We start from the raw sequence: 16,068 nt of genomic DNA on the forward strand, positions 1-16,068 counted from the left end.
ATTTAACACCAGAAAGGGGACTAGAGGTCACCTTATATTGTACATCATTAAGGGGATGAGAGGTCACTTTATATTGATCATTAGCAGTTGTACCAGGGGTAACCTTATATTGTACATCAGTAGTAGGACCAGAGGTCATCTTATATTGTAAATCAGCAGAAGGACCAGAAGTCACCTTATATTGTACATAAGTAGGGGGACCAGAGGTCACCTTATATTGTACATAAGTAGGGGGACCAGAGGTCACCTTATATTTAACATCAGTATGATGACCAGAGTTCACCATATATTGTACAGCGGCAGGGGGACCAAGGGTCACCTTATATTGTACATCAGAAGGGTGACCAGAGGTCACCTTATATTGTGCATCAGAAGGATGACCAGAGGTCACCTTATATTGCCCGGGGACTTGTGGTCACCTAATATTGTACTGTACATCTGTAGCAGGACCAGAGGACACCTTATATTTAACACCAGAAAGGGGACTAGAGTTCATCTTATATTATACATCGGTAAGGGGATGAGAGTCACTTTATATTGATCATTAGCAGTTGTACCAGGGGTTACCTTATATTGTACATCAATCACCCGATATTTTTCATTAGTACGGAGACTTGTGGTCACCTAATATTGTACTGTACATCAGTAGAGGGACCAGAGGTCACCTTATATTGAACAGCAATAAGGGGACCAGAGGACACCTTATATTGTACATCAGTAGTAGGACCAGAGGTCATCTTATATTGTAAATCAGCAGAAGGACCAGAGGTCACCTTATATTGCACATAAGTAGGGGGACCAGAGGTCACTTTATATTGTACATAAGTAGGGGGACCAGAGGTCACCTTATATTTAACATCAGTAGGATGACCAGAGTTCACCTTATATTGTACATCGGCAGGGGGACCAAGGGTCACCTTATATTGTACATCGGAAGGGGGACCAAAGGTCACCTTATATTGTGCATTAGTAGGGGGGCCAGAGGCTACCTTATATTGTTCATCAGTAAGGGGGACCAGAGGTCACCTTATATCTAACATCAGAAGGGGGAACAGAGGTCACCTTATATTGTACATCAGTGGAGAACCAGAGGCCACGTTATATTGTATATCAGCGGGGGACCAGGGGTCACCTTATATTTAAAATCAGAAGGGGTACCAGAGGTCATATTATATTGTACATCAGTAGGGGGACCAGAGACCACTTTATATTGTACATCAAAAGGGGGACCAGAGGTCACCTTATATTTAACACCAGAAAGGGGACTAGAGGTCACCTTTTATTGTACATCAGTAAGGGGATGAGAGGTCACGTTATATTAATCATCAGCAGGGGTACCAGGGGTAACCTTATATTGTACATCAGCAGGGGGACCAGAGATCACTTTATATTGTACATTAGAAGGGGACCAGAGGACATCTTATATTGTACATCAGTAGGAGGACCTGAGGCCACTTTTTATTGTATATCAGTAGGGGGACCAGAGGTCACCTTTAATTGAACATCAGAAGGGGGACCAGAGGTCACCTAATATTGCACATCAGTAAGGGGATCAGAGGACACTTTATATTGTACATCAGCCAGGGGTCACCTTATATTGTGAATCAGTAAAACCAGAGGCCACCTTATATTGTACGCCAGTATGGGGACCAGAGGTCACTTCATATTGTACATCAGTAGGAGACCAGTAAGGGGACCAGAGGTCACCTTATATTATACATCAGTAGGAGGACTAGAGGTCACCTCATATTGTACATCAGAAGGAGGACCAGATGTCACCTTATATTGTACGTCAGTAAGGGGATCAGAGGTCACTTTATATTGCACATCAGTAGGGGTCCAGAGGTCACCGTATATTGTACATCAGTAGCTGGACTAGAGGTCACCTCATATTGTTCATAATTATGGGGACCAGAGGACACCTGATATTGTACATCGGTAGGTCACCTTATACAAGGGTCGTTTAATAGAAAATGTCTTCCGTGCTTGGAAAGAAACAAAAGTCGCTTTTCAATAATTTAGTTATAATGATTTAACCTAAAATTATCTTTTCATTAAAACACAAGTCAAAAGGCGAAAAATCTGGCGAATATTGTTAATGTGAATGAACATTAACTTTTGTTTATCCCCAAGACTCTTTTACTCTTCAGGGCTTTCGGGTTTGGATGCTGTCATGAAAAAAAATCTAATGTTGTGGATTCCTTATTCTCATTAACCTTTTGATTTTTTGCCATAAAATTGCTTTCTAGATTCCTCCAGAAATTAAACTGCATCCCCGAATACGAATTTGAACAAGAAGACCACTAATATTTAAGAAAATTGCCTATAAGTCTATCTTTGTGCTCTTGCAATTCTCTGCTTTTCTCAGACCTTTGCTGTTTTTGTCAAGTACATTTTATTGTAAATCTTGTTTCGGGGTTTTAAGCAATAGATTCAAGTTTCATTATCTGTTTGAAATTCAAATAAACGTGGATAACTACAATTGCTGATATTTTTAATAATTGTTCATATATTCTTATACGCAGTCGTTTTCACTCATTTTTTTAAAGGGTTACTTTTGAGTACTAAGCTTTTTTTTGTCAAACGTTTTTAAAACAGTGTGAACTACTCCCGAAATGATATCTATTTTGAAAGAGGGCGTATAAGGCGTATACAATCCCCTACTCTGAGACAAAATGCTTTTCAATTTTCAAAATCCACAAAAAAGCTAATTTTTCTAAAATCATGTTCTCAGTAATGTCATCCTCAAAATATTTTATCTTTTATTTTACTGAACGACTTATCATTTGATAATATTTATTTCAAAGTTGACAGTTAAGTATATTTAGTGGAAAATCGGTTTAATAGAGCTATAAAAAACGAAATTTGAACATGAATAGGTCAAGTCTCCATTCTTCGTGAACGCCTAAATGATGGAAATGTAAATGTGAAATCTATTTCATTTATCCAAAAAATGGAATCTGAACCCATTCTATATGAAAATCGAACTTTTCTGAAAAAAATTTCTGCTTCAACAAACCCGTCCATTTAAATCACACTGAAAGACGTCAATAGTGCATATACTTCGTAGCGTAGTGGTTAAAGCGGTTGGTCTTGGACTAAACCTGAGTTATGAAGAGAGTTCGAATCATACATGAAGCTTTTTCTTCTTCCTTTTTTTTTTGTTTTCAAATGTCATAAAAACATGAATAAAAAATAAATTATTCATAAATTATTAAACCAATGAAATACAGAGATTGATATGTAAAAGATGATATAAACCATAACATTTTGAAAAAAATATTACTTTTCGAATTGAAAAATATCTTTTTTCAGAGCGGGGGATTGTCCTCGCCTTGTACGCCTCCATTCTTTGCTATGTGTCGTATAGTCAATCATACACCATTAGTGATTATTTGTTAAAATTTGGCAAACAGTACATTATTTGTTTAATTTTTGTTTGCAAGTACGGTATCCATTTTTGATGCCCATTATATATATTTTTATCAGTGAAATCCACATGCTCAATTGTCTATAAAACAAATACTGATTGCAGTAAATTTTTACATATTTCAGTGAGTATTTCTTTGGGATTAACAAGTTTTACAGCAGCTTTAATGGACGGTTTAATTTTACTTTAATTTACTGATTCTTTACAATTCATTTTTAATGCAGTGTCTCGAATACCCTTGTTTTCCAGCTACTCACAGTTAAAGTATGTGATGAAAAGTAGTCACATTAATTGTTATAAATTCATTAAAGATGCAATAATGCGAAAAATTCAAGCTTAGTATTGTATGTCATACAGTTCAGGACATTATTTATTGAACAGCCCTCGTAATTTGTACATCAGTAGGGGGACAAGAGATCACATTATATTGTACATCATTAAAACTAATGATAACGTTATTTTGAACGACAATGAAGAAACCGGAAGACACTTTATATTTTACATCAATAAGAAGCCAGAGGTCATCTTATAATATTATATTGTATTTAGGTCATCTTATAATATTATATTGTAAGTCGACAGGGAGACCAGAGACATCTAATATTTTACATAAATATTGAGACCAAAGGACTCCTTATTTGGACACCTGAATCAACGCATGTGACTTATTGCTATCAGTTTTTTTCTGGCGTCGTGCGCTGTGCATTGTGCGTTAACATTCGAACATTTTCAGCTTTTCTCTGTAATCCCTCAACCATTTACAACCAATTTTGGCATAAAGCATCTATGGGTGAAGGGGAGATATATTAATTCATGGTCCCTGCCCTCCACCCCCTAAGGCAAGAAAGTTTGAGCGAAATTACTACAATTGATGAAATCTTTAAAAATCTTCTTTACTCATTAACATCAAGCCGTCGAACTGTTGGCATAATTATTATAAGCATTGACTCCATACCAAAATTGTGAAATTCATTGTCTCAGGGTCAGGGGCCCTGGGGTTAGGACAGGGCTATAAAATTTATATTAATTTATATTCTCCCTCACTTCGTTTGTCCGAATATAAATTAATTATACTTTTTATTCTGTATTGAAAGAATAATCAACTCACATGTATGGAATTCTGCTCGTTAGAACGTTTATTACAAATTTAACACATTTGTATTCATTTCAACACACGTTATTTTTACACATTAAATAATACTTATATACATACATGTATGCGTGTGTGCCTAATTTACTGGTTTCCATTCCTTACACGTTCTGTACGAGCGGTAGAGTAACTTTTTAAGCACGCACCTGCTATTTATATGACCATGTCACGTGACATAAAAACCACACAGATCCACCACTCTGTTCACACAGGAAATACCCATAACGACAATAACAATAATTATGAAATGCATTTATTCTTTGAAAATATTTCCCTCTGCCCCTGGATATCAAACAAACTAACTACATGCAAAGTTGTGATGAGGAAGGGTATTCTCTCCAAAGTTTTGAAATTCGTGACCCAAAGGTCAGGGGTTCCGGTGTTACGGTGGGGCTATATAAACTGTTAAGTTTAAATTCATTAAAGAGGCTGAGGGGTGGCAGCCATTTTCAGACTATTTTGATCTCCTTTAAAAGAAGAGCTCCATATAAAGATATACAAAAATGATCAAATTTTAAAACTAAAATGTATGAACTTTTTCTTTCCCAAATGATAGTTGACAGCTTATGATACCGTATCTGAAAAAATAAGTTAAAACTGATGGTTAATTTGTGGTTAATTTGTTGACCCCCAGCCTCCTTAATTCGTTAAAAAAATCTTCCTCTCTGCTCCTGGTTATTAATTAAACTAACTACATATAGTTATGACAAGCAAGGGAGCTTCTTCCAGAATTATAAATTTCAAGGCCCATGGCTCATGGGCACCATGTTATTTGTAGACAATACTGTAATTGTATTAATGCTTTGAAATTTGTTCTTTGGTATAAACCAATTTTTTTTTTCATGAACAATGGTCATTTTTTTCAAAACTGTGAGACGTATGACCTCAGGATGAGGGTTTTTGTGGTCAATGAGCACTACTAATTATAGCTTATTATTACCGCTTATTTGAAATGAAAGTTTTAAAGTTTTACAAGATGTTCAGATGACCTATAAGATCCATAGACCTCTTGTCGTGTTCTTAAGTGAACCTCTAGCATCTCGTTAATATGCATTTTATCTGTACCCTCTGGTCCGCCCTTGTTTTCTTTTTAGGTTTCTGTTGGTTACGACGGGTCTAGAATCGTTGATGCTTCATCTCTCATTCATATAATTTTTTTATGTCTGATTTCTTTAAAAATGTACAACAAAGGGGACCACTGGTCTCCCCATTTATGTACAATACAAGGTGACCTCTGGTCCCCTACTGATGTTACCTAAGGTCCTCATAATGATCTACAACATAGGGTGACCTCTGACCCCTTATTGATGTATAAGGTGACCTCCGTTTCCCCTTATGATGTACAATATATAATCTGACGTTTGCTCTTGTACAGTATAAGTTGACCTATGGCCCCCTTTCTGTTGTACAATATAAGGATGACCATTAGTCTCCATAATCAAATAACATATAAGGTGACCATTGGTCAACTTATTGATGTACAATATTAGTTTACCTCTGATCGACCTAGTAACGAACGTTAAAACTGAACTGAAGGCTCTTTCCCCGTACTTTTGTACAATGTAAAGTGACCTCTGGTCCCCCTACTGATGTACAATATAAGGTGAGCCCTGGTCCCCCTACTGATGTACAATAAAAGGTGTCCTCTTGTCCCCAATATGATGTATAATATAAGGTAACCTCTGGTCCCTCTACTAATGTACAATATAAGGTGCCCTCTGGTGCCCCTACTGATGTACAATATAAGGTGTCCTCTGCTCCCACTACTGATGTACATTATAAGGTGTCCTCTAGTCCCCCTACTGATGTACAATATAAGGTTACCTCTGGTCCCCCTATTGATGTAAAGTGTAATATTAAGTGTCCTCAGGTCCCCTACTGATGTTCAATATAAGGTGACCACAGGTCTCCTACTGATGTACAATATAAAGTGACCTCTGGTCCCCCTACTGAAGTCCCCTACTGATGTTAAATATAAGGTGTCCCCTAGGTCCCCTTCTGATGTCCCCCTACTGATGTACAATATAAGGTGACCCATAGTCCCCCTACCAATGTACGATATATGGTGTCCTCTGGTTCCCCTACTGATGTACAATATAAGGTTACCTCTGGTCCCCTATTGATATACAATATAAGGTGACCTCTAGTCCCCCTAGTGATGTCCCCTACTGATGTACAATATAAGGTGCCCTCTGGTCCCCCTATTGATCTCATGTGTAATATTGAGTGTCCTCTGGTATCCCCCTACTGATGTACAATATAAGGTGACCTCTGGTCCCCCTATTTATGTACAATACAGGGTTACCTCTGGTCCCCCTATAGATGTAAAGTGTAATATTAAGTGTCCTCTGGTACCCCTACTGATATACAATATAAGGTGACCTCTGGTTCCCGTACTGATGTACAATACAGGGTTACCTCTGGTCCCCCTATTGATGAAAAGTGTAATATTAAGTGTCCTCTTGTCCCCTACTGATGTTCAATATAAGGTGAGCACAGGTCCCCTACTGATGTTAAATATAAGGTGTCCTCTAGGTCCCCTACTGATGTCCCCCTACTGATGTACAATATAAGGTGACCCCTAGTCCCCCTAGCAATGTATGATATATGGTGTCCTCTGGTCCCCCTACTGATGTACAATATAAGGTTACTTCTGGTCCCCCTATTGATATTCAATATAAGGTGAACTCTAGTCCCCCTACTGATGTCCCCTACTGTTGTACAATAAAAGGTGCCCTCTGGTCCCCCTATTGATCTAATGTGTAATATTGAGTGTCCTCTGGTCCCACTACTGATGTACAATATAAGGTGACCTCTGGTCGCCCTACTGATGTACAATATAAGGTGCCCTCTGGTCCCACTACTGATGTACAATACAGGGTTTCCTCTGGTCCCCCTATTGATGTAAAGTGTAATATTAAGTGTTCTCAGGTCCCCTACTGATGTTCAATACAAGGTGACCACAGGTCCACTACTGATTTACAATATAAGGTGACCTCTGGTCCACCTACTGAAGTCCCCTACTGATGTAAAATATAAGATGTCCTCTAGGTCCCCTACTGATGTACAATATAAGGTGACCCCTAGTCCCCCTACCAATGAACGATATATGGTGTCCTCTGGTCCCCCTAATGATGTACAATATAAGGGTACTTCTGGTCCCCCTACTGATATACAATATAAGGTTACCTCTGGTCCCCCTATTGATCTAAAGTTTTATATTGGGTGTCCTCTGGCCCCCCTACTGATGTACAATATAAGGTATCCTATGGTCCCCCTACTGATATACAGTATAAGGTTACCTCTGATCCCCCTACTGATGTACAAAATAAGGTGGCCTCTGGTTCCCCTACTGATGTACAATATAATGTGATCCCTGGTCCCCCTACTGATGTACAATATAAGGTATCCTATGGTCCCCCTACTGATATACAATATAAGGTTACCTCTGGTCCCCCTACTGATGTACAAAATAAGGTGGTCTCTGGTCCCCCATATGATGTAGAACAGAAGATGACTTCTGGTCTCCCTTTTGATATACAGTATAAGATGACCTATGGTCACCCTAAAGATGTACGATATAAAGTGACCTCTGGTCTTATTAAATTTTTATTACCCCTGGTATTCGCATAAAGATTATGGAAACAAGCGGAAGTCTTATATTGTCAATCAATAAGAATTTCATACTTCACAAATTGTAGTATATGAATGAGACATAGGTAATCTTATATTGTACATTATTACGATGTTATTGAAAGTTGTAAGTAGGCAATAATTTAAAATCATGGTATGTGTAGAATTATTTTTCAAATCCTCTCAAAATAAGAATTGTGATCCTAATTTTTTGACCGAGGAAAAAGTGCTTCTCCGAATTCTCTAAGTGTACATGTATGTAATTGGAATTTGAGGATTAGTCAACTTGCTTGTCTTCAAATACAGTATATGTATCCCAAAGTTAAATAACGATTGGTGCATTTTTTAAATTTTATTTCCTTTTTTTGTTGTTTGATGGGTTTATGAATTTGATGTGTTAATTCCAGGGAAAGGGGAGGAGAACTCCAAGCAGTCCCAAACTTTGTAATACAGGGTGTACATCTTCTTTGTAAGATAAATAAAAATCAGGGATTTCCGGCAAAGAGTGTTAAAGTGATGAGGTCACCTATTAAAGCATGACCTGATAAGGAAGACAAAAGAGACATTAAATAATTTATTAACAAAAAATTATTCCATTATGTTAAAGGATTGGTGAAAAGTCCGAGCGAAATGAAAAGGGGGTGCTAGGGGGCAAAATCTTTACCACCACCCCCCCCCCCGCCCCCTGCTTGTTAGAGATCTGCGAATGCAGAGACTGGTGTACGTCGTTTACTCTGAGTCGCTTACTATTAGTAAGGAGATCAGAGGTTTGGCACTGTGTTATATAGGTACTATAACCATACAAGGAATAATAAAATCAAAGGGGAGACCACAGGTCACCCAACATAAACCATAAATGTTAAACTCTAATATATCATATATCTTATAATATTGCAGTTAATGTTGCTCAGCAACCCCCCTCCCCCTCTTTGTTTTCTAATATCCATCACAGATGGTTCTTCCCTTGACAAAAATAATTTTCGGGGTTTTTTTAAACACTGAAAAGGCTTCACAGTATTACGATTTATTCTATTTTCACTTTACGTATATGCAACGCACTACATTTTGTAGCGGAGACCCGATAGACGTGAACTGCGCGGGGGACCTAAGGTCCTAGTTCAGCGTACGTTTTATCCTTCTGCTATGGCAACAGAATGAACAGTTTTGAACGATAAAATAAAATTGATCATGGAATCGAAGGGGATAAAAAGCGAATTTCGGACCTTTATTACATGATTATGGTAATTGTTGAAACGGACTCCGACTGTCCTAATGTTTTCAAATAGAATGATTTAAAGTCACATGTACACATGTACTTCGATTATTGTGTTAAAAAAAAAAAGAAAGAAAAGAAAAAAGAAAATGGTATACAAGTCAACAAAGTTATGCTGATGGCATATTAACCACATATGTGCAACTCAAAAGCAAAATTGGGGTTATAAGAATTATTCATCAATTGTTGAAAATTTTCTACTCAGAAAATATCAACATGAATGTACAAGTCTATTGTTATCTAGGAATTTCCTGTCACAGCTTACAAATTGAAGTGGGGAGATTTACCAATATTTCTCCTGAAGATCGATTATGTAGATGTAAAATTCATTTTGTTTTTATAACATTGTCATGTAAAAAAAAATATGATCGTCAAACATGCCCCCCCCCCCAAAAAAAAAAATATTTCAGTTTATTAATAGTAAATCTCCATACTTCTCAGCTTTAGATGATGGACCAAAAAATATTGGTCACTCAATACAGAAGATATAAACTCTTAATTTTGCAGGCAAATTTATATAAATGATATCATGTAATAGAAGTGGTCATAGTCCTTTACACATGTCAAATGTAAATTCTTCTTTATTCCTTTATAATACAGGATTTTTAATTGCTTTTAATAATTGTTTTGCTATTGATTGACTTATCTTTTCCTTATTATTGTAATAATCTCACACTTTTCTATTTTGGACTCTAAATTAGAAATAAAACGTTGTTTTAGAAATAACCTATAGAAAAAAGTTATGAAATAAAATAGACTTAGTTTTCAGTAGGTTGCGTTTTATTGACCTCTAAATATTTTCAATATTTGAAGTTTACAATGGTGGCAAACAAGGAATACCATTAATTGTCGATTTCTTTTTGTGATTGCCGATTTTTTTTGTGGAGAAATTGTAAAATAGTATTGAAATTTTTGAAATAGTCTGTTGAACTAGCTATAGCAAATATTCTCCTTACCAATAGATTAATTTTATTATATTAAATTGATAGATAAATATTTAAGAGGTTTGTCTATTTTCTTTTAATCACCAACACATAAAATAAAAACTTCTTATGCTAAATATGAAACATTCTATGAAATATTTTACATAACACATTATACATATGACATGTTTGATTTTAGGTGAAGTTTTATATAGTGTGATTTATTTTTAATTTTGAATGTTCAGAAACCTTGGTGTCATTAGAAAAGGCTAGTTGTGTATACCATGTACTGCGTGTATATATTACGCCTGGTCACAGTCCATTGTTCCTCTAAGGTAGAAAAACCTCTCAATCCACACAGAATATACAAAAAATACACCAACACGGTAGCAGGTGTCTTCGCAACACGTGTCTCCCCACCTGTGGCACGTGAGGACAGGTGCCCGCGAGTGGGGTTCAATGTAAAGAATTGAAAATTTGATCAACTTACAGACTACTTTAAATTTATTTTTAAAAAAACTAAGTTCTAAATCACACATTTAGCACAATTACATCTCAATACGAATATAATTGAACATATTACTAAAAACTATACCGTGTTTTCAGTGATCTTGCATTAATTAACATCACGAATCAAGATATATGAAATAAAACAAAATTAAAAAAAAAAAAAAAGCCTACACATAATATACAATCTAATTAAAATTTTGAGATTTTCCATTCGCTCCCAGGGTATTGTTTCACAAAAGCAGACTTTTTACATATAAGAGTTCCTCGTGTAAATAAACATTTGGGGAACAAATGGAAGATTTAATTTTAATTAGATTGACATAAAATGCTGCAAATCCTTGGAACCATGACATCAAATTTTCAGGACATGTTTTCTTGTAATATTTTTAATGCTGTAAAACTGCGGCTTACGAATAAAATGTTTTCACGAAGACGGAAATAAAAATACATATATGTAGATATTAAATCAAAGTTATTATAAAAATAACTAGTACATGTAACTATTGAACTATATATATATGAATAGTAAAAAAAGGCTTCCTAGTCAATATGTATTGTTAATTAACAAATTGAAATTATTGAAATGATATCCATTAAGGAATATATAGATAGAAACATGTATAAAGAATATAAATGCAAACCTTTCTATCTCAGATTATGTTCACTCTCGTAATTATCTGTATTTCATGCACCATGAAGACACACTAATTTTCTTTTTAAACAACTTTACATTAAACGTAATCGTAGTTTTGTGAAAATGATGTATGTTTTCAAAATAATCAATTCCCGAGGGGGAGTATTGAGTTGGGTAATGTAGAAAATCCTTGTGAGAGGAATCGATTTTGTTTAAAAATAATATTTTTGAATTCCGACACAATATGAAAAAAAAACAATTTTTATACATTTAATATGAAGCAAGGATCTTGTATAATATGCTTATCATTGATATCAATATCGGTATGTGTAAGTTTACACAGAGCAGGCACATCTCAAAATCTGAATATGAACTATTAGATATTTAAAAATAAAATCATTTTTTTTTAAATGTGTAAATAAATATAAGGATGATATGAGTTGATTTTTCTACCCTTTTGAAAAAAAATTATAGAGAAAAAGTTTCAGTTCGGTTTCAGCATGCGGAAACCATATGGAATCGAAATCAATAGTAAAAAGATCATATGCATGAGTTGATTTTTCTACCCTTTTGAAAAAAAAAAATAGAAAAAGTTTCAGTACGGTTTCAGCATGCGGAAACCATATGGAATCGAAATTAATAGTTTCCGGAAACTGAAACCTACTGAAACTAAAACGTATCGTTAAATTGACGTTTCATTAAATTTTACATTGGTTTCCGTTTTGCGGAAACTATTAGGAAACAAACCTAATGGTTTCAGTATACGGAAACCCTCATGAAACTTGCTGAAACTATTATATAGTTTCCGCATTGCGGAAACCATACAGGAAACTTCAACGCCAAGTTTCAGCAAGGTTTCCGCATAGTTTCATGAAAAATATAATAAAACTAAATTTAGAATATATTTCACTTTACATTAATATTATGTGTTCCCAACTTATCACGACATTTTTGTAAAAGAAATCATTTTTTTTCATCCTGGACGAGGTCTGGGATATCATTGCTATTGTTCGACCTATAATGCTGTCAGCAGAATTTAGCAAAGATGGCCATGTCAATCTTGACGAAACTTAATTGTCATAATAGACCCTTTTCCTATAACGTATTTTGCCTAAGAGTTATTGCCCTTAGCCACCATATGTCTTGTAGGCTGTCAACAGACAAGCGCTCGACAGACAAACGTTAATTAGAAACACTCACTTGGGCCTTTCGTTCGTTTTTATGTGAACGAAAGGCCCGAAAGAAGGAAACCAGATTTTCAAAATCTTCTCTAAATTTATGCCAGTCATTCTTATAGTCAGACTAGCTCAATTGATATATGCGCTGACTTTTACACCTTGGATACTCTCTTTTTAAAGTCGGGGGTTCGAATCCACCTGGTACAACACTTTTCCAGTTTTTAAATTCGCCTTTCTAAAGACTATTTTAAATTTTATTATAGACTTGTGTATTTTTCCTTCGATTGTTTATCCCTTATGCATTCCCATTCTTGATATAAGAAACACTAAAAAGATATCAAATCGTAACAATCCAATGTACAGTTGTCAGTCAGGTGGAACGAACCTCAGTATAAGCACACTTTCTCCGAGGACAAGAATAACTCATTATGTGTTACTCAATACAGGTATTCCTGGCAGCATTGAGCTGCGATGAATTTCAATTGTATATATCCCTTAGAATTTAATCACATTGATTTTGGCTTCATATTTCAGTAAATGCACTCACTTGGATTTCATGTAGGCCTTTATAATTTGCACACATTAAAGACAAGTTTTTATTATATCCACGGATAAATAGCCTAGACATTAAGAATAGAATTTCAGAGGCAGTAGACATTACTTTATGCACAATGAGAAGTAAAGACATATCAATTATTACATTTGGAGATAACAAACTCAGAAAATCAATAAAAAGGGTTCCTCCTATCTCTACTCACTGAAATAAAGATTTAGGAAAAACAAATTGTTATATGTATTCAGCCTAATGTCATTAATCAGAACGGAAATCGACAAGCTTTTTGTAGAGAATAAAACCAAGCCCGGTCCTATAGGTCAGATCCCTATTTATAATGAAGTGATCCTTTGCTAAAAATTTATCTACAGCAAAAATTTCCAGATTTACGGTATTTAAAAAGAAACATTTGAATTTTTGATAAAATTATGTACATGTACCTTATGTCTGGAAGTTTGCATAAATAAAAATGAAAACTCCTTTTTCAGAGCAATGAAGAAAAAATACCATAAATGTTGACTGCTGTTACTGTGAATATTCCGTTTAGAAGAACATTTGCCAATGGTATGTCACGGCCATTGTTTAAGTCTCCATCAAAAACAGCATCACTGTTCCGAGGGTTGGTAGCAAGATTGACTGAATAATCAAGACAAAGAACATATTAGCGCATCGCATATGCATGCATACCCGCGGTATTGCTTATACTGATATACGTCCTGTTAATATATGAGTGTACAAGGTGGAAATTTGCATAAGAAAATGTAACATTTAAAGATATCCGCAAAAAAAATCGAGATACAGAGAACTTTAATCGAAAAGGGGGTGGGGAGGGGGGCACTGTAGCTCTTTGGGTCGCCATCTCATATTTTCCTTACCAAAGAGCTGCAGATCTACAGCTACACGGTAATTAACTGATTTAATTCAATCATTATGTAATTTGTTTTTGTACACATCCAGGGAACCAAATTTCATTGAACTTGATTACTTTATTAACTACTTTATAATACTTCTAAAATATACTTTGTTTTAAGGGGGGACCTACATGTATGTCCGAAAAGTCTTTGTGTGAAATTTTCAAAACTGTGACATTTCTTTCCTGACCACTTGATCTTAATTTTTAGGTATTAAAAACAATACCTTTATATGCTTATTTTTACACAGGAGCACGTGCAAAAACAGTGTGAAATACTAAAAATAGATTATTTTCAGACGTTATTGTTCTACTCCAAATTATGCGCTAAAAAGAACCAAAAATGTCAAATCACATTCGAAATCAACATGTATTTAATTTATATGACTTGTATCTTTAAAATGAAGGCAAATTCATTGTAATTCATCTCGCATGAAAAATTATACAGGAGCACAATGTAAGTATCACCCCGTTTTTCTTGTCGTATTTTTTACAATTCCGACATGCATAACAGGTAATATCTTAAAAAGTCTTTGTGTGAAAATGTGGTAATTCATATTTTTTGAAAGAAATGACCCCTCCCTTTATTTTAACAAGGAAAAAAGTATACCTTTATGATAAAATAAACGAGAAATATAACGTTTTCTTTTATTTTCGTACTTTTTTGTCATAAATATTGACCTTTATGCACTAAAAAAATAAAAGGTAAGTTAGCACTGACAAACATCTGAATATAAAACTATTTTGCAAAAAACGAGTATTTTGTTTTGATAAGAAATATTTTAAAATTTTAAACAGATATACTCTTTTTTTCTTCATTCTAATCATTCTGCCCCCCCCCCCCCCCCCCGTCAACAACCACCACCTAATAGGAATGACTTTATACAATAAAATCTACATACACTATAAATCAATAAGTAAATATAGGTCCAAGTACATTTCTTTATTTTTCTTAGTTTTATCCAGAAAATACAATTAATGGTAATCATAAAATTAAACATATTTCCCTTATTTAAGCCGCTGTCTTTGCTGAATTTTATCTTATATTTTTTTCATTTTTATACCAGCATATCATAGAGGTATTTCTTCACAACTGAAATTGCTATGAATTATCAACCAAAGGAAGAGATATTAACAAACTCCATAAATCAAATAAAACTGTTTTAAATGATGAAAAAAAAATTCTTATTGTAAAATGTGTACGTTTTTGATTAATAACAATGTTATGCCTATAATCACAGTTGCAAAAGTCAGCGGGAAAAAAACAAACGTCGCTATTGTGACGTCACATAAAGCTGCTTTGACGTCGAACGACATAGGTCCCCCCTTAATATAATTGCTCTATATCGCTCATTTTTGCAAAAAATGTGATGAAATGAAACAAATTTCATTTAGGGTAGACATGATTTTTTTAAATTTCTTATTACGGATTTTGCAAGAAAAGATTTAGAATGAAACATACGGAGACAACAAACCGTATTCAAGATCAGAAGTCCATCAAATAACAAAAATAGGAGCAGAGCAAACAAGGACCTCCAAAACATCAGAGGTGGGATCAGGTGAAATGGAGGAGTGAGCATCCCCTGCCGGTCACACCCACCGTGTGCTCCATGCCATAATCGGGAAAATCCGTAGTCAATTCAGTGTATAAATAACGGACTAACAACTAGTAAAACAAACGACAGTCAGCATTTCACGAAATGATAAATTGTATTTGTTGACATTGTCATTGTATCAACCATAGAACTTACGAAATTGTGACTTTAAACGAGACAGCTGATATTTTTGTTTCATCAATTTGTTTGTCAATTACTTACTTCGTTTCAGAAAGTGTTCATACGTAGAGCATGCTCTTCCGTACGTATCGAATCAAA

General features: G+C 34.9%; 1 protein-coding gene across 1 annotated transcript in view; it reads right to left on the minus strand.

The window, feature by feature from the left end:
* The window catches only part of LOC134243463 (uncharacterized), a 74,143-nt gene that overhangs the window by 34,300 nt on the left and 23,775 nt on the right, over positions 1-16,068 (minus strand). The window contains exon 9 of the mRNA XM_062725714.1: positions 13,792-13,920. Coding sequence (XP_062581698.1) covers positions 13,792-13,920 — 129 coding nt within the window. The remainder of the gene's footprint in view (positions 1-13,791; positions 13,921-16,068) is intronic.

Source organism: Saccostrea cucullata, unplaced genomic scaffold (assembly GCF_032062105.1).
Source record: "Saccostrea cucullata isolate Sc308-1 unplaced genomic scaffold, CSIRO_AGI_Scuc_v1 ctg503, whole genome shotgun sequence".
NCBI classification, from domain to species: domain Eukaryota; kingdom Metazoa; phylum Mollusca; class Bivalvia; order Ostreida; family Ostreidae; genus Saccostrea; species Saccostrea cuccullata.